Here is a 20573-nt window from a genome sequence, read left to right as displayed (position 1 = left end):
ACTCATTCAGTGTTAAACCTTTTTTTGATTGGGCATTGGTTTTTTCAATCTTGCTATGAATATGTTGGTGTGTGAGTTCATAACTGTTTTGAGGGAATGGAAAATTCAAAAATTTTAAACCTCAATCCTAAGCGAAGAATAAGTAATGAAAACTGGAAAGAAAAAAATTGTTGATTTTAAATTGAAAATGATTTCACACTTACACAGCTCTGTTTAGAAGTAAGCACAGCTGTTCCACAGCAATGATAAAAATTCTTGATGATATTCGTATAAGCTTTGACAAAAATCACCTGACATTACTTTGCTTGCTAGATTTTTCCAAAGCCTTTGATTCAGTGAACCACGAACTGCTTTGCTTAAAACTAAAGAACTATTTTGGCTTTGGACAATCTGCAGTGCGACTAATGGAGAGCTACTTGGTAGGCAGGTCTCAGTGTGTAAAAGTTAATTCGAAACTATCTAAGCTACGACCGTCTGTCGTCTGGGGTTCCCCAAGGCTCTATCCTGGGGCCGCTCTTGAAATTAATACAAATTGTTTAAAATTAGTGTCTAGCCGCCAAAAAGTAAGAAAACAAATGCAAAATCATACATCTTTAAAATTTTCTAACACTTCGCTACACCAACGAAAGCAAAATTCTGTTCGACAGAAAATTCGATACTCAACGAAAATTTCGACACACTTGCATAGCTCATAATACGAATTTCAATTTCGATCTTCGATAGCCAGCGAAGATCGAAAATCGAATTCATCTCATAATAGGGGCCATAATTTTCACGTAATGCGGTGAAAAATTCAGCTGCTGCCCCAACTTAAGAGAGGTTAGGCACAGCTACTTTGATTTGCTTCTTTTACATATTTTGGTATTTTTTAATAAAAATGAGCGATTTATTAAATTTGATAAAGTGTGGCAAAACGTGAGTATTTGGTAACAATTTTTAAACATAAAATGCGATTAAAAATTCGCAGCAAATACATATGCTCAGTTGTCAAAAGCATCGGTCAGGTGTTTACTTGCTAGTTTGCGTTTCTTAACTTTTTCGATATTTCACTCGCTGTGAGCGTAATTCTGTAATTCTTCCCATTCATCTTCCTGATAATGATCTGGTAGAAAAGTAAAGAAACAAAGCTAGTGTGTGTGTACATAAGGTCCATTCCTTATCTTTCAGACTAAAATCTGAAAAGTGTCAAAATGCAAGAGCGTAAGCAAAATGCGCTCACTAAAAGAGAATAACAAGAAAAAGTAAAGGAACGCAAAAAACCAAATTTTTAGTCCAAAGAATGGCAACAAGACTAACGTCAAACAAGAATAGAAATGTATGTACAAAACAAATTCACGCAAGCACAAGCACAAAAAACACTTACTATATCAAATATTTTTTGCCTCCTTCCACTTTCAATTAACTTTTTTTACTTTTTAGATTATTCTAACTTTTTGTGTATTCTTTAGTTTCCGTTAATTTAAATTCAGTTGAGTTTGTCACTTTTCAAGATTTTGCCAGCTAAAATTCTTCTGACTAAATCTGACTACTTCGGACTGAAGAGAGTCACTCTCACTGAGTGTTGCTGTCTCATTTTCGAGTTAAGGAACGCTTTTTGGACTAAATTTTACTACTTCGGACTTTTTCTGACTATTTCTGGGAGATAAGGAACGCAACTATAATACACTGCCTGCTTCAATATGAGCTTGTTATACATACATACCACAAGTAGAGCTGCTATCGTTGTTGCCGTTTTGAAAAATTGGTGGTTTCATTTTGCTTCGTTGGGCAAAAAAATTCAGGGCTGTTCTGTTTTCGTTCGAAATTGATTTCTCATCGATTTGGTTTTTCGATTCCAAATTTTAAAGATGTTTTGCAATCCTACCGAAATTTTGAAGTTATAATAGAAAATAAATCCTATTCGAAATGTCAAAAATGCATTGAACTGTTGTTGTATAGTATTCGTTTATTAGAACATTTGTAAAAATTTTAAATAAATTTTGTCGAATGGCGGTAATACAATGGTGATGTAAAAGTAGAAAAGCGTACTGAAAGCGTGCTAAAATGGCCTAAAATTCGTACCGAAATATTAAGATTATGTTGCTGACATTCCGTAATTTTATTGCATCATAGTTAAATGAAAACAAATAAATAAAAATAAAATTGCGCGAGCACAGTAATAAATTTTTTTTGTTACCAAATATAAAATGTTTATATCGATTGTATTTTTTTACATTTTAGACATAAAATAATTGATATAAATTGAATTAATCTCAAAGATTCATACTTTTACATAAAGTAAAATCAGAAACGAAATAAAATATCAATATCTGATGATTAAAAAAAATAGTAGTTTGGAAACTGATTTGGTACGATTTTTTGTTCCTAAAAATATTGTCAAGTGGCAACACTGGTTGGTATGTTTAATACACCAGAGGGTCAATTCCCGTTCTGCGTTACCGCAGAACTCCACAGGCGAACAGCGATGGCCTACCAACTGTCATTTTGACGAGCAATGTGATTGCAAGTTTTTGTGTGTGGGCACTTTGATGTCTTGAAATAAGCATTTGCCGCATGACGCCACCAGACAACATTCTCTCAATTTCGGTGTTTAAAAACATTTAAATCTTTAAAAAACTAGCTAAATAATTTCCTAAAACGTAATCATAATTTATCCAATACGGAACAGATTTTTATTTTGATTTAATATCAAAATTTCATCGATGTTACCACCAGCACGCGTTCTTTTAAATGAAAATATGGCTGTCCAACTATCGAATTGCCTGCAATAGATGTCAAGCAATAAGCGCTGACATATATTGCAGCACATGAGAAATAGGCGGTCTCCATTGGAAATATATTTTGTGACATGGTAATCACGACATCAGTGTTTTCCTGTGGAGACAGGGCCTTAACGAGAAGTGAAAAATATTTTCACCAATTCTCCACATTAGCGATTCTCGTTTTGCGTTAAAGTGCCAACAGCTGATCGAATTGAAGTGAAGTGAAAACCAAATTAACGCCGAAAAAATGCCGCGTTAAACGCAATTGCAAGCAAAATAAATTGAAAATGGAAAAAGAAATTCAACGTCGTGCAAAAAGAGCAAGTGAAGTCCAAAAGGAGCACCTCATTAATTATTTAGAAAATAATCCTGACCTAGCCAACGATAAGTAATTTTTCTACTTTTGCCGTTTTAACATTGCTTAAAGATTGTGCGTTTTCATAGATTTATAGGGGTAGACGGAGCTAAAACCCAACATAAGAAGTGGGAGGAATTGGCGCAGACACTTAATGGACTGGGAGCAGCACAAAAATGTAGAAAAAAGTGGAGAAAATTTTGGACCGACTTGAGGTAAAAATTATTCATACCAATTACGGCATCCGACACATCTATTCCGATCCCTACGGTCATAACAATCGCATGTGAAGGAATCCGTCGGATAATACATGCCATTCACACGAATTTAATCCTTCACATTCGATTGTTATGACCGTAGAGATTGGAATAGATGAGTCGGATGCCTAGGTGGCAAATGCAAGAGCATATGCCAAGGTGGCATGGATACCATAATTGGCATGAATGTTTTTAATGAAAATAACAACGTCAAACATTTTCCTAAATTTGTTAATAGGCTCTCCACCAAATCAAAATATAGTTCAATAAAGCAGCAGCAAGAAAGGAGTGGCGTAAATGGTATAACAAAGCTAAAGGAAATGACAGAGTTTCAAAAGAGAATTATAAATTTAATCTCAAAGGAAGCAGTGGATGGAGACTATTATCCTGAACTTGGATTTGACAAAATTGTGAATACGCAAGATCCTGAACAGCCCTATTAAGTGTGTTCTTATTTGTTAGTATGTATGCTTATTAATGTATCTTTATTAATTCAAATTTCTATAGGAAGAGGATTGCTTTATAGATCGGAGCCCTCCGTTGTTTGAAGAAGTTATTGAAGTGGATACTACACAATTTATTCCGGAGAGTCCGACGGACGCATATCAAAACGATGCAATGCCCTCCACTCTGAATAGCAAAACGCCAAAGGTACTTCAGAAAACTAAGAAGCGCCAGACAAGAGACAAGTTGTTTGCTGATGACGTAATAGATTATGACGATTTAGCCACAACGAGAAAAAAAGAGCAGGCGCTAGAGGAATTAGTAAGCTTGAAGAAAGATGATATCGGCTAAAATTTATTCGACCACTGTACATGATCAATCCATATTGACCCAGAGTGAAGGAGTTTTAAAAATATTGAATCATGCTGCTATTTTAATTGTTCGACGAAATGGCTTGATGGGTTTATCTAAAATTGTGCACTGTATTCTAGAACCTTACCGATACCCTTGACTATTCAATTTCGATTCAAACAAAAAAATTACCAACCAAGCCTAATGTGTGACCTGCTTTAATTTACATTAAAGTTTCAAATATAAAAGAAAGTTATTTCCATTTTTATTCACTGGCGAAAGGCTTCAACAATTCTTGCTCGTTGTCTTCGTGCCTCACTTAAAACATTGTCAAATGTTGGACTAATTTCATCGGCTATGTGTGTTTCAGATTCTTCAATCCTTTCGTTGAAAGGCACTCTAGCAGATATAAGACAATTGTGCAGTACGATACAAGCATATATAATAATGCCTGATTTTTGTGGACTGTAAAAAAGTACCCTTTCCTTGGATAGGCAACGAAATCTGCTCTTCAGCGCCCCAATGCGTCTTTCAACAATAGCTCTTGTTTTTTTATGTGCTATATTATAGATTTCTTCGGCGTTAGATGCTGGTTCAGCGATTGGAGTCATCAGCCAAGGCTAAGTAAAGAATTATTAAGGTTTAAAATATCTAGAAAAGCTTTTGAAATTAGAAAGGTATACTTGTAATGGATATCCGCTATCTCCTAAAAGCCCGAAATCACGTTCTCCTCTATCGAAATGTTGCTTAAGAGAGTCGTGCACTTTCGAACTTCGCCAAATATAGGAGTCATGGGCTGTACCTCCAAATCTAGCACTTGCATTTAATATAAGGTGGTTGGCATCACATATAATTTGTACATTTTTGGAATGGCCACCCTTGCGGCAGTAGTACACATGTTCAATCTCTTTTTTTGGTGCGCATATATTTATATGAGTCCCATCGATTAAGCCTATTATTCCCGGAAATCCATGTTTTTCGAAAAATTGTATTTTCTTTGCATTAAATTCTTCACGTTGCGACTTACTGATGCTTGTGAGTGTGAAAAAAACTGATCTTGTCCCAATGCTCGCTGAAAGTTACCAGTGGCAAAAAATCGAAGTGCGCACAGAACCTTTATATGGCTCGGAATGGCATGCAATTTACATGAGCCCTTGAGGAATGGTTTGAGTTCATTAATCAACTGAACGCATAGTGCCTTTGAAAATCGATATAATTCGACAAAGTGCTCTTCTGTTATTTTAGTGAATGGGTTTTCCATATCTCGAAGATTCCTTCTTAAAAGTCTGGGGTGCTCCCTAAAAATGTAAAAAAAAAAAACAACATATGCATCAAAATGAAAAAACTATCAATTCGCGATTTTTACCAGAGTCGTTTCCGCAATCTTCTAGACAAATTTAGTAAAAAAATTACAGCAGACATTTTGTGGAGGTTCGATAATAGTTTAAAATTCAATTTTATTTACACCATCTGTCAAAAAATATCATTCAGCGCAATTTCATAAGCTATTCAGCGAGCAGTTTTCATAGCATAAATAAGATTCGCATTTTAGAGATTGATGAAGTGAAAACGTGAAAACATCAAATGAAAACGAAAGTGAAAAGTTTTTTTTTCACTTCACGAAAAGTCGATGTTCAGACACGAAAACTTTTGTTGCGGAAACTCGAAGCTTGTAGGGGAGAGAGCGACGAGGAAAGGGGACGGGTACCGAGTCGCCAGTACTCGGGAAACACGCTTTGTGCTCTCGTTCGTCTGAGTAATTCAAGTTGACGATTCACAGCTGACAACAACAATTGCGTACAAAATAGTTTCTGTGTGTGAATGCAAAGGGCAACACCAAAAGAGAAATCGCCGATAATAAGCAACTCGAGTTTCCGTGTTTGAACGCAGACTAACGCAGAACGGGAATTGACCCTCAGTGGTAAAATATGCATCAATAAGGCACCCCTACACGCTTAGGGCCGGTTACTCAATGTCTGGTTAACACTAATCTGCGGTTAAACATCGTTATCGACGACTTCGACTCCATGCATATAACAGGGAGTCGGTAACGTCGATAACTATGTTTAACCGGAGATTAGTGTTAACCAGACATTGAGTAACCGGTCCTTAAAGTTTTTTTGGGTACTAATGATTCAACATCGTGCCTTCACAAATGCAGCTATAAGTTGCATAGTACATACGAGTACGAACAACTGCGAGAATTTTTTCTACATAACATAGGCGAACGCTGATTTGTTTTCTTCTTTTCGAACGCGAACGTTAACAAAACCTACGTATACGTTCGCGTTTGCGTTCGAATAATGAACGTGTGGTAGGCGCTTAAACTTCTGTCAACTGTGTTCATTTGACAAGAAACATTTTTTATACCAAATTCTCAAATTGAATTGTGTCTAGGGCAAAATAAATACACCGCTCTTGGCTTGGTAAATATTTTTGTACCAAACTCAAGAATCAGTGTAAGTTTTCGACGACGACCATATTTTCGAAGTATTATAAAAGTAAGGCCAAGTTCACAACCTAGAGTAATAGCGTTACGCGATGCAATGGAAATCGCTCAATTCAAAGAAACTTCTTCGCCAGCATAATCGCTCGCGATTAAAAAGTAGCTAGTGTTTAAATTGTAGCAAAATTATACACGACTAATTTTTTATAATAGGGGAATTTACGATGAGTAGCATTTTAGATTTAAAGTTGCTACGTAGCAATCTAGCACATATTTTGTTGTTGGGAAAGCAACAAAACGTGTGATACATTGCTGCGTAGGGATTCCCCTAATATATTTTAATTTGTTTCTACAACCCTTTGAAAATTTATACCGAAACTTAAGCATATTGTATTGTATATAATAGCAGTAAAAGAGATGTTTAATTTATTATATAAATATGTACATATGCTTATTTTTTATTTATTTGGGCTTTAAGTATGAGAAAAAGCTTTTTTTAACAAACTGCATAATTTTTATTTGCTTGCACAGCGATAAACATGAAAGACTGTGTAAATGTTGGTTAGAAGCGATTTTTATGTATTCTCGCTACGCTAATACGTTAGGTTGTAAACTTAGCCTAATACTGAAACTGAGCTGGACGCCATATTAAAGCTGTATGACTATTATTTAACTAATTTAACAATTTCATTATGTACATTGGCTCAACTATGCCACTTTATGTGTACTTTCGACCCTTTTTTAAATAGCTCATCTCTTGAAAATTTAATAATGGCGAAAAAATCATTGCTTTAAAAATATAAGTTTTTCCAGATTTATTTAAAAATCTTCCAATCCTTATAAATTTTGAGGCGCTCGAGTTTTAGAGGGGGTAGTACCGAAATTCACTCAACAGAATGTACCTCGTTTTTAAATTAGGAACTCACATTCATATATATTCGCGATTTTCTTGCCTGCATATTACGAAGAGGAGTTCTGAGAATTATAAAAAGAATTCCAAGTTGTGCAGATTAAAAAAGAGCTTCGGTGTAAATTTTATGTCTGAGTTAATTTTATTTTTGATTCGTAGTAAATTTTATTCCTCGAATCCTTTTGTACTCTTCACACTCATGAAAATATATTATGCTAGAATATGATGTAAATTCTTTACCATTATGGTGTATGATTTGAGCCAAGACCAATACGTATTTTACACCAACGGAGTTTATATTATGTTCTAGAAACAAGAAAACTTGTATACCACTAGCATAATATATATGCCGAAAATCAGTAAAAAAAATTTACGGTAGGTCTAAATAATGCACGTAAAAGCGGTATAAGCTTAACACTGAGTCGAAATAAACTGTTCAAAAACTGCGCTTAGAAATGGCATATTTCTTATATTGAAAATGTATATCACGCCGATGCAAAAAATACACAAAATATTTTGGTGTATTTTTGATTTTTGTGCTACTTGAGGCAGTCCCTAAGGATAAACACTCCTTGTGTGTCAAACTTAGCGGATTATGCTGAACTCCAAACAATTTTTAAATGAAATGTACTCGGTAAATTTTAAATTTTTTTTCCTTTTGGTAGCTTTCAGACGGTCCGGACGTGTTTTCTTTCGCTCTGTGCTTTATGGTTAATATTATATATCGCTCGCAATAATGAGTTTGTGTACTAATTGTGCGGCCAATTGTAGGCCTAAAGATAAAGTTCTAAACGCGATTTCGGACTTGGACGGAATAAAAAGCACTTTTATCGCATTAATTGAGTCAGTAAATGATAATACTAACTTGCCGGCTCCTGGTATAATTGAAAACAAACGAATTACTCGTTCAAAACATAAAGCTAGTGAAGGTGTTGTTGCTCAGCCATCTAAAATGCAAAATCACACTCAACTGCCCTCATCTAAATTTAATGATGCTGTTGTTGCTGCTAATAGCCTAACAGCTGGGAATGCGCATGATAATAATACCGGTTTAATAACTGGTGGTAATACTGGTATTTCTGCTTTTTTGCCTTCTTCTTCGGAGACATCGTCAGCTGTGAATGCTGCCAGTGAAGGTGTTATTGCTCAGCCAGTTCTAATCATGGTTGCCACTCGCCAACATTTTTTTCTACCAAAATCTCTTAAGAAAAGTTACCAAATCTTCACTACCAAAATCTTCACTTCTTCAGTGAGAAAAAAATATACTGAATAACACTGCTATATTTCATAACAAATATGTATATACTTACAGTCCGGTTCTGTGCACTTAATAAATTCAATATTTTTATAATTTGTAAATTTTTGATTATTTATCAAGAACTCCCAGTTCTAGCACAGAAGTTTAAATCTATTTTCTTGATAAATTATCAAGATTGAAAATGCTATTGACAATTATAATAATTTTTTTTATTAGAAAATATTTTTCTATCAATTAATTACTGCATGTGCCGTTATTCTCATTTTCGTTGTTGGTGTTTCCGACAGGGTAGGAGTGTGATGTAATGTGGAATGATTTTCCATCATCCCTTGTCAAATTTGGTTGGGAGACAAACCGGTTTCGACGTTGTGCCATTTTCAGTGTAATTTTTCGTTCGGAATGTGCCGATACTTGGACCTGCGACTCACGGAATCATAGCACTGGCGCACAAAAAGAGTGGCGGATGCTTTTAACCGTTCGTTTGACTCGTGCAAAATTTCGAGTAAATTGCGAAAATTGTTAATCTTTTTGCTATTTTTTCGGTTTTTCATAATTTACTGTACGTCGAAATATATGTCGGTAGGTGTCGAAATACATGTCGGCAGATGGGTCTGGTAAAAAGCACGCGACTTTTTTTTTGCCGGAATAATCAAAACGATTTATGGACCTTACCAAAAATTACCAGATGGCCAGTATTAAAATGTGAGAGGGTAGAATTCAAAATTTGTCGCAAAAATTCGAAAGTTGTTTTAAAAGTGCAGCCCTTGGTGCTGCCACTGTAAAACAAATACTTCCAGTATATGAATATGAGATGACTCTAATGTAATCGAAGTAATTTTGTAAAAGTGTCAGTAGTGCTGCCACTGAAACTCGAAGGGTTTTTATAATTACGCACATTCAAAACATAATTCATTTCTTTCTAGTAATGCAAATAGATGTTTAGCTGCAAAAGTTACCAAGTTACCAAACCGTTTAAAAGTTACCAATTTTGGTAGAAATTTACCAATTGTGGCAACCATGGTTCTAATGCGAACGCATACTCACATGCACGCTTCATCTGGTGCGCCTAATGATGCTGTTGGTACTGCTAACAATCTAGTAGTTGATAAGATCACAGAAACGCATTGTGTTTCTGATGCGCCGGGTATTAATACCGGTTTTTCAATTACACCTGGTAGTAATACCGGTTTGTCTGCTGTTGCTTCTGCTGTTATTTCGCCTACCACTCCTGTTGGCACGTTGCCGGCTGCATTTGCCAACTCATGCTTTTTGCCTGCGCCGCCTGCGTGCGCTCCTGATGCTGCTTCGTCGTATGCCGCTGCTGTGGCTAACAATGTTACGTCAAATAATACAATAGCGAATAATGCTGCTAACAATGCACATCCAAATAATGCACAGTGGTCTGTTGTGCCTAAAAATCGCACTCATAAAAAACAAAGGCTTTGTGTATTTGGAACTAACGATAACTCTGAGCTGGGAGTTGTTCTTCGTCACAAATTGCTTCATATCTCTCTGTTTTTGCCCTCCGTTAATACGGAGAACATCATTGAATATGTCGCTAAACATGCGGCTATCAATAGGAATGAGATTTTATGCTATAAGCTTCTTAAGAAAAATACTAATTCGGAGGGTATTAAGTACATAAATTTCAAGCTTGGAGTTCCAGAACGTCAATATAATAAAATGCTGACATCAAATATTTGGCCTTCAAATGTTTCTATCCGACCATTTGATTTTTTCAAAAAGGTTGTCAGCCTCAGCCAAAGAAGTACAAAACCCTTCTGCTTCCGGTGCCCGCAAAACAAGCATTTATTATCAAAATACTTCGGGACTCAGAACCAAATCTGAACCCGTTTACGTTTTGAGTTCGCAACTGGATTACGACTGCTTCGTCCTAACCGAGACTTGGCTAAATGCTAACTTTTTTATGCGGAGTTCTTCAACACAGTTCTCTTTGACGTTTTTCGCAAGGATAGAGATTTTGCTAAAACTGGTGTTAGTAGGAGTGGTGGTGTGCTTATTGCTACACGCAGCTATCTTCGTGCTTCTTTTTATGAGCTTCCGGGTTCCAATTCCGAGCTGGATCAACTTTGCGTAAAATTACAAGGTGCGTGTGGTGTGCTGTATATTTGCGTGTCCTATATCCCGCCGCTGTGGTGTAGTGGTAAGCAGTGCGCGCTTCCACTTCGCAACGCCTGGGTTCAAACCCTGGTCAAAGCAACATCGCAAAAAATTTAGAAAAAAGGTTTTTTCTTAACAGCGGTCGTCCCTCGGCAGGCAATGGCAAACCTCCGAGTGTATTTCTGCCATGAAAAACAGCTTCTCATAAAAATACGATCGCCGCTCGGAGTCGGCGTAAAACTGTAGGTCCCTCCGCTCTGTGTGACAACATCAAGGCGCACGCCACAAATCGGAGGAGAAGCTCGGCCAAACACTAACATATGTGTAAGCGCCAATCTATTATTATTAGTATATCCCGCCGGGCAGCTCGGATGTCAAATATAAGGCACATATTGACAATATCCTAGCACTTCACGAGAAAATTGGTGACCGTCAACTTTGTGTCTTAGGCGATTTCAATTTAGGTAATATTTTTTGGAGCTTTATGGATAATAATAATTTTCTCACTCCATGTAATGTTAATAGTTTATGCGAATCTTACGTAATTGATAACTTGCTATGTATTGAATTGTCACAGATCAATGGTTTTCTAAATGAACTTAATCCAATTTTAGATTTAATATTTGTTAGCTCTAATATTAATTTTAAGCTCTCGCATGCGGCCAGTTACATCTCGCCTTCCAAAAGAAAGAAAATAAAAGAAAATATATTTTTCTAGTCTCGTGGTATGTGACCACCGATTCTTTTATCGTATGTCAGTGTGGGCGTTTTCATAGTGGTCATGTCAATTCGTGTCTATACCGATATGATGGTTCGTGTCTTGAATAACTACTGGTTACGTACATTCATCTGGCAATCCCCCCCATTTTGAAGTTTAGCTTTGACAGTTTTATTATTTTTACATTTCTTATAATCGTTCTTATGTCTATTATTTGGGCAATAAAAAATAATAGATCGTTATCCCCCTCTCATCTTCAGCGACACGTTAACAAAAAAAAAAAGTGGAGCGTTTGGTGGGGATATGAGAATGGTGGTTCGAATGCGATTCACGGGCTGTGGTTTGATCGACGTTAGACCTTACCTCGAAATCGTTCTACATGATCTTCATCAACCCCATCCTGACTCGTTCAGTTCGCCTTTAAGCGCATATGTATGTACAAATGTTCCGTATTTCGTATTTAGTTTCAGTACGCATTACATAAGCTACGGTAGATGAAAGGCATTGGTAAATGATTTGGTTATGAATCTTTTCTTATTTGCTTTGATCGATTTACTAGCAATGTACTGAGGATATAATATAACAAAACTATGGATATAACAAAACTAAACTTAATTAATTTATTCCAGCCGGGTATCCTGTAATAAGGCAGAATCAATGGAGTATGGAGGCCCGCCATATATTCATCGAAATTCTTGAGAAGGCGAATGTACTGAATGAGTTAACGTGTTGTGATTAAATCGGCGGAATAATTGCCAAGCACTCGGTGTCTAGCATCGATCAATTCATATGAATTCGAACCAAGTTTCCGTGAAACATAGGCTCTAATTTTTGGTGGGGCTAGTTTTTGTGCATAGCCCTCTCCGGCCACGGACTGTTTAGGATTGGGAATGTACACTTCCGAGCCTATCTCGAAATGGCGTTCTCTTTTGCGGGTAAATGCCCGTTGTGCGGTTTGTTGATATTGTTCGAACTGTTTGTCTCGAATTTCATCAGCCAGAACTTTACGCTGTTCCACATCCTGTGTATGGTATGGATTTACATCCAATAATAATTTATATTCGTTTCCATCTTTCACATATTCACGACCAGTGTGCAGGAAATATGGCGTGTAGCCCGTGGCTGAATGCACTGAAGTGTTAATATCGTGAATAACACGAGAAAGATGGTTTTCCCAGGAGGAATGTTCAAGAAGGTCAGCCATGTGAGCACGTAATCCAAGTCTAATGCTTTTGTTTGTCCCCTCGACCTGATTGGCTTGTGGATGGTACAAAGGCGTTGTCATGTGTTTGATGTTATAATCGGCGCAAAGCTTTGCGAAAGTTTGACTGATGAATTGAGTACCATTATCTGATATAATGAGTTCGGGGCAGCCATTCACCGTGAATATATCTCGAAGATAATTGACTACGGATATGGCGTTTGCATTTATCATGGGCTGCGCCCAGACATATCGCGAGTAACAGTCGATGGCTACGAAGATCCATTGGTTACGATTTTTAGACATGGGCAGCTTACCGACGAAGTCAATCGATAATTGCCTACCCGGTCGTTTTGGTTCTCTATATTCGCCGTGAGGTGTTTTGGTGCTCTCATTACTTGGTTTAATGCGGTGGCATAGTTCACATTGCCGAACGTACTGGTAAACGGACTGATACATGTTTGGCCAGTAATAGCGTTGTGAGATATATCTATAAAGTTTTCCAAACACCCTGATGCGAATGTTGGTTATGATTTTCATCGAGGACTTTTGCTCTGTCAGAAGATGGTACACAAAGTGTCCACAGTATTTCCGCACTTTGATTGGAAAATTTCAATCGATGATATAGAAGGTTGTTCTCGATTTTATATCTATCTAGTGGTTGTTTTGAGGCCATGGCATGCATTTTGTTGTACCAATTATCGCACAAGTTTGGGTCAATGTTGATCACGGATGTGATGGGATACGATTAACGTGAAAATTACTCGGAAGGTCAATTGGATTTCTACGAACGATGTTGAGAAGAGCAAAAGAACGAGATAAGGCGTCAGGAAGTTCCAAATGTTTTCCTGGTTTATGAATAATTTTGAGATCGTATGGTGATAATCGGATCGCCCAATGACATAAACGGCCATTTGGGTCTTTGAGAGTTTGTAGCCAGCGCAAAGCTGCATGGACCGTTACCACAACCAATTCACGACCTTCAAAATATGGACGGAACTTTTCGACCGCTAAGAGAACGGCTAGGCATTCCCGTTTAGATGCTGTGTAATTTTGTTCGGCTTTCGAGAATTTCTTAGAAAAATACTGAACCACACGTTCATTCCCATCATGTTCTTGTACTAGAACAGCTCCCGCTGCGATCAGCGAGGCATCGGTATAAACCTTGAATGGTTTTGAATAATCGGCCATAGTCAGAACGGGAGTGGTAGTTAAACACTCTTTGAGTTTGAGAAAGGCTTGTTCAGCAGCGGTATTCCATTCAATGGGTCCTTTTCGTTTTCCTTTATACAAGTCACAAAGGGGAGCTGTGATCTCTGAAAAATTTTGAATAAATTTACGGTACCAGCCTGCTGCACCAACGAACCGTCTGACTTCTTTTGCCGTTTTGGGCCGTGCAAATTCAACAATCGCTCGAACACGAGATGGATTCGCAGATAAACCCTCTTGAGACAAAACGTAGCCCAGGAATTCCAATCGTTTACAACAAAAATTCGATTTGGATGTTGAGATGGTTAAGCCGGCCCCCGCCAGACGTTTTGCAACGATAGCCAATATCTTAACGTGTTCTTCAAACGTCGAAGTGCAAATTATGAAATCATCCACATATGCGAATGCATGTGGAACCAAATCTTGGAAAATTTTATCAATGAGAATGGCTAATGTGGCCGGTGAATTTCTCAACCCCATCGTCATGCGACGAAAAGCGTAAAGTCTGTTACCGAATGCAAAAGCGGTTTTCAGTTGACTCGATTTTGCCAAAGGAATTTGAAAGAAAGCTTGAGACAGATCAATACTGGTTAGGTATTTCGCTGATTTTAGTCGAGCTAAAATTTGATTAGTATTCGTAATTGGATAGGCATTTGGAACGGTGATTTTATTTAATTCTCTTGCGTCCAAGCACACACGACACGTTCCGTGTTTCTTCTTTACAGCCAGAATTGGTGACCGCCAAAGGCTTTCTTCGATGGTCATAATGATGTCACTACTACGCATTTTATCCAATTCAGCTTGAACGTGTTCAGCCACGTATGGCGATACTGGATACTGGCGTTTCATGACGGGTTTTGCATCACCCGTATCAATTACGTGTTCGATCTGATTAGTGACGTTTAAAGGACCCGTTTCAGGAGTTGGATTGAAAAGTCTGAGAACGGCGTCCAACATTTGTCTTTGATCTGGGGTGAGATTATGTGGAAGGCTGACGCTAGTTATTTTTGGGGTATCTAGTTCACCCTCTAAACCGAGTGTGGAAGCGTCAATTGGCTCCAGATCATTACTCATAGAAGATACCTGAGCTTGTTCTTTCCCACTCCCTGGTGGCTGGTTACAAAAATTAATAAATGTATCTGCCGTAACCATTTCGACTTTAGCAGATGCAACTTCTTCAGTATCACCTTTGGCTTTATGTTTTAAAAAACGTTGAACTTTCTCTTGGTTCTGCACCAGTTCGAAAAAGAAGGCCTCAAGGAATGTCCGTCCCATAATTGGGTGTTTCAGTGAGATAGGTACGACAAGAGTTGGCACCAGTCGGGTAAGACTACCGATCGTATATAATAAATTCACTTTACCAATGGCCTTAAATGAAATCGAATTATCGGCAAGACCAATGGAGGTTTTGGTAGGTTGCAACTGCCCCCATCTGTACTTCTCATAAAATGTTTGTGAAATGACTGTGACTTCAGCTCCACCATCGAGTAAAACCGTATGAGAATGGTTGTTAACCATAACCGTGAGATAATCGCGACGATCGTTCGATATATTATATGTCAAGCATTTTTCTGAGATAAAGAAAAACATCGCGCAGTCGTGGTGGTTTAACTTTGTTGTCTCCGTCTTGATTGTGATTAGGGACTGGAGCTGAAGTAGGTTTGGTAATTGGTGGTGTTCGTTCAGAACATTGGGTTGATGGTTCTTTGCCATCCCTTTGAGTTTGATTATACTCGTTAAGAATAAGAGTAGAATTATTACTGGAATTCGGGACTGAAGATTTGTCGATTTGTAGAGGGACTTCGGTAGAGTGCGGATTGTTGGAGACAGTGGATCTAGATAAAGTTGTGGATTCTGAGTACGATGGACCATTATTCCCAATCGACTCCCTTACGCGTTTTTTGAACACGGGCATTGATCAGACGTAACCCCTGGTCGTGTACATTTGTAGCAGATCACCCTATTCGGTTGCTTTCGACACTTTTTGAAGTGATGGCCCCACACGAGACATTTTGCACATCGTACATTTTCGTCGCCCTCAACAACGAAAAATGGGTCGACGATAGTTCCTACTTTCTTATCATTCCCCTTTGGCTTTTTGTCATTTTTATAATCCTCGACTGGTTTCGAATACCTACATATGTTTCTGAGATGCTTTAATTGGTTTCTTTTGCTTGTTCAAGTATGCACATTCCCTGTAATCGGAGTCGGACCCAGGAAACGAAGCGGTATATTCCGAATGTGAAGAATCATCCGGTGGATCATGTACTGCCGAAATTTCCCGTGGCACTGATCGCTGTCTATCCGAACGGGTTCTTTCCGGACGGGGTGTGGCAACAATGAAGGAATGTTGTGCAATTCGCTGAGCGAACTCACGCAATTGCTCCAACGCGTGGACTTGTCGAGTGTGGACGAGTTCACGCAGATGATCGGATAAGGTACCAATGATGATATCGAGGTGGTCCCGTTCATCCAGACCACAGGAATTACCCTGCAATTGGAATGTCAAGTCATCGATATGTTTCAGCAGTTTTTGCGAACGTGGGTCGAATTTAATCTGTGCATATGACATTATTACTTGGGCCCGAGTATGTTTGTTGGGGAAACGAACTCGAAGTTTCGTGCAAAAATCTTGATAATCTCTGAAGTTCCTCAGTTCGGTGAAGTACCATTGTCGAGCGGCCCCCGTGAGTGTGGGTACCAAACGCGTTACCAATTCATGGTCGGATGCTCCAATCTTATATCGAAATGAGCCAATAATAGCCAAATAATCTTCAACCGATAGAAATGTTTCGTTCACATGAACGCCATCGAATTGAGCACGTCCCATCCATGATGGTAAGCCCCTGAATTTCCTATCCATTGCATCCGCTTGGGCAGATTCATCGAATACAGTGGCTTGATTTGGTCTTGATTGTGGTGGACCGGATAGCGAATAATTCTGATATAAATGAGATGGTTGATTAAATGGTTCTTGGATATGTGACGTTCAAAGACCACGGTAGGTATTGATCGTTTGAGTCTCAGCAACTCAGACACCATTACAGACAGTTGGTGTAATGAGGGTGTTGGTTCCGTTCCGCCTACTGAGTTGAGAACGGCTGGTTGAGCATTTGAATTAACCGTACTGGTGGTCAGGGTATACCGTGGTTCTGTTGCCTGGACCGAAGTCGGTATATTCTGGTTTGGAATCGAATCTGGTATGGTTAAGGGTAAATATTGTGATGGAACAGTATTTTGAGTTGAACTCATCGTTCCCCGTTCGTTCTCAAAACCATGGAAGGTCGAGCTCAAACTTAATTGGGGATCGCACGTCGGGATTCCCGTATTCGGTGAAGACATCCGAAGCCCACGAATCTTCGACTGAAATTTTCCGATCAGATCTGCCTGGCGTGACGCCGACTCGGGTTTTAACTTCAACCGAGCGGTTCGATAACAATAATGTATCATTTAATGAAGACGACCCTGAGGTGTTAACACCTCATTCGCCTTCAGTTCCCGATATGCTCTCTCACATATTTCCAACTCATTCATTTGGTGTATGGCATGGGATTTTATCAACCATGGTTGGCCAACGTAAGCAGATATTTCACCATTGAGGGCGGCTATTTCGGTGTCGGTCCATTGAACCGGCGCTGGATATAGGTTATATATCTCCCCTTCGATCTGTCGCTGTTCGTCTGTCAAATAAGTTGCATCGAGAATGGGAAACAATTCCATATTCAAAGACTCAAATACCAAGTTGTAAATTCCGATTATTAAAAAGATTCTGCCAACGGTAGACGTAAAGTCCGTACTATTAAAGTCTATGTTATAAGATGATGGTACTCGATTTAAAATCAGTACAGTATTTACTTCAGTTTATTATTTATTATTATTATTATTTTATTCTATGAGTATGTCGTTTTGAATATCCACTTTCAAAAATAATGCCGCATAAATCGATCACTATTTGAATATTGCTTTAAATTTAATTAGTTTAACAAAAAATTCACGCTCAATTGGTTGTATATCTCATGTGATTTTCGGTCCAAAATTTTGTTTAATATTATACCGAACGTGGGCTGAGAATGGCGTTTAACACACTAGCTCGAATATTTTTATGGACCAAGTTGTTTGCTTCCGGGATGCAGCGAAGGCCTTGAATACTTGGGAGTATTACCTGTATCTCCTTCGGTCCCTTCTGTTGCCAACAGGGTACGCAGCAAAGATCAAGACTATCCACCCCCGAATTCACCGGAAGACCAAATCGGACTGAGAATATTCAACCAGTTTAAGAATGTTAAACGAGATTTCTTTGATACGAGTTTCAAATTTTATTGGGAATTAATACCCAAAGAAATTACAAAAAAAATTAAGAAAAATGAATAGTTTGGTTCAATTAATATTGACCGTGTTATCGGTTACGTTGCTTGAACTTATACCGAAAGACGAAATTAAAAACTATCGGTTCAAAAATCTTGACCGTAGATGTGTGGTGTTACTTGATTAAAAAAAATTCAATTAACTTGCTTTTCAGAATTGGCGAACTGAACTGAACGAGTATGGTTATGACTGCTGATCAATGGTGTTCGCATCGCAGATCGATCACCATTCACCCCCGCGGAATTAAATAATCAAAATATCCAAAAAAAATTTTGATTGAAAACGAGCTCCAATAAAAATCAATTAAATCATTCCGTGTGAAGACTGAGGACGGTATTGATTGACAGTGATTACGAATTCAAAAGATAATTATTCGATTCAATCTCAATGATGATATATAACAGCGGAATTTCTAAAAGAAAAATTTACCAACAATCTATTAAACTCGAATATGTTTGGTTCACCGACGTACAATTTTGTGACCAACAAAATGAGAAAAACGACTAAAAGATTTTAATTTTTCCTTAAATCTAATTTTATGATGTATTAAATTGATTCGATGATGAAATTGCTATATTCCCTCAGCTGGGCACGCGGTTATTTTATGCCGGGCTTAAGTGTGGTTATGTTCAACGAAAACTTATTCTTTTTCACCCGTTTAGTTGGGCGCCAATGATTTGCTTGACCTTGGTTTGTAGATCCAAACAGGAATCTTTATTTACGGTTGATGGATAGCTCGTTTCCAATGGATGGTGGCAAGAAAGTGGCTGACTTAGGTGTAATGATTTTGTATTACCGGCTTATGGTGACTCAATTGCTGTGAAATGAATAGTCCGGATTTGATGCTCACAACTTCTTTATTCTACGCAACAACATGGCTGGGGATTTGCCGGAAGGAATGTGACGGCACCTTTTGCCTCTATTAATTTCCACTGAGGGGTGAGTATCGACTCCCCGAATGTCGCCAGCTTTTAATACCAGTTTTTAATCCACTTTAATTACTTGGTTGTAATTCCGTTCTTGCGAGGGCTGATGAGTGTGGTTCGCTCTGTGTCCAATTCCCAAAAGAAAATATATTTTTCTAGTCTCGTGGTATGTGACCACCGATTCTTTTATCGTATGTCAGTGTGGGCGTTTTCATAGTGGCCATGTCAATTCGTGTCTATACCGATATGATGGTTCGTGTCTTGAATAACTACTGGTTACGTACATTCATCTGGCAATCCCCCCATTTTGAAGTTTAGCCTTGACAGTTTTGTTATGCTTACATTTCTTATAATCGTTCTTATGTCTATTATTTGGGCAATAAAAAATAATAGATCATTCTCTAGAACTCAAACGACTAAGGAACTTGAAGAATAAGTTTTATAAAACGCAAAAGCATTCTAATGATGTTAATATTCGTGAGCGGTATGTGTCTTACAGAGGTAAATTCAACAAACTCAATAAATCTTTGCATCGAAATTATATTCGTAATATAGAAAGCAATATTAAATGTAACCCCAAGGCCTTTTGGAGTTACATAAAAGCTAAGAAAACTGCTCAAATATACCTGCGTCGGTTCATCTTAAAGGTGTTTCAGCTAATTCCTTCTCTGATGCTGCTAATCTGTTTGCCAAATTTTTTTCTTCGAATTTTATTTCAGACAATGCTGATCATGGCTTTGTCCCTGAAGATCTCCTGTTTAATTCAGATACTTCCATCAACTTCGGGAAACTAGATTTGACTGTCGAAGATGTCATTGATGGCATCAATCAGCTTAAGCCATCCACTAATACAGATGTTGATGGTCTATCGGTCGTTCTAATTAAAAGTGGTCCTGCCTTGATTAAGCCTCTATGGCACATTTTCAACATGTCACTTGCTGCTGGAGTCTTCCTTGATGACTGGAAATTGACTTTTATTACGCCTATCCTTAAAAGCGGCAATAAAAATGATATAGAGAATTATAGGCCAATTTCCAAGCTAACCACAGTTTCTAAACTGTTTGAGTACATAGTTAAGGACAAAATATACTTTGCCGTCAAACATATGCTATGTCCTAATCAACATGGGTTTGTTCCGGGCAGATCTACCTTAACTAATTTAGCTGCCTTTACGGAGGATTGTCTGGATACCTTTCAAAGGGGTTTTCAAATGGATACAATCTACGCAAATTTTTCTAAGGCTTTTGATA

The 20573-nt window shown here is 38.0% G+C and overlaps 1 protein-coding gene across 2 annotated transcripts; it reads left to right on the top strand.

Annotated features, from left to right (window-relative positions):
- Positions 1-2939: 2939 nt before the first annotated feature.
- Positions 2940-4421, top strand: LOC118752280. 2 transcript variants are annotated; one of them, XM_036487150.1, is made up of 3 exons: positions 2940-3332; positions 3613-3784; positions 3882-4421. In XM_036487150.1, the coding sequence occupies exons 2-3, from the start codon at positions 3695-3697 to the stop codon at positions 4167-4169; spliced, it is 378 nt and encodes a 125-aa protein (XP_036343043.1). In that variant the 5' UTR covers positions 2940-3332; positions 3613-3694; the 3' UTR covers positions 4170-4421. The 2 variants fall into 2 exon arrangements, with proteins under 2 accessions (XP_036343043.1, XP_036343042.1); XM_036487149.1 differs by lacking the exon at positions 2940-3332 and having other exon boundaries at positions 3545-3784.
- The last annotated feature ends 16152 nt before the right edge of the window (positions 4422-20573 follow it).

The sequence above is a fragment of the Rhagoletis pomonella genome, unplaced genomic scaffold (assembly GCF_013731165.1).
Source record: "Rhagoletis pomonella isolate Grant_MI unplaced genomic scaffold, Rhpom_1.0 Rhpom_scaffold_01362, whole genome shotgun sequence".
Lineage (NCBI taxonomy): Eukaryota > Metazoa > Arthropoda > Insecta > Diptera > Tephritidae > Rhagoletis > Rhagoletis pomonella.
Note: the sequence above shows the minus strand (reverse complement) of the source record. Positions and strands in the feature narration are given on the sequence as shown.

What these genes read in the sequence shown, in the direction of transcription:
- LOC118752280 (XM_036487149.1), top strand. Translation starts at nt 3,557, where the DNA reads ATGAATGTTTTTAATGAAAATAACAACGTCAAACATTTTCCTAAATTT. An exon ending in AACTTGGATTTGACAAAATT is followed by an intron (nt 3,785 to 3,881) that starts GTGAATACGCAA and finishes AAATTTCTATAG; the next exon opens with GAAGAGGATTGCTTTATAGA.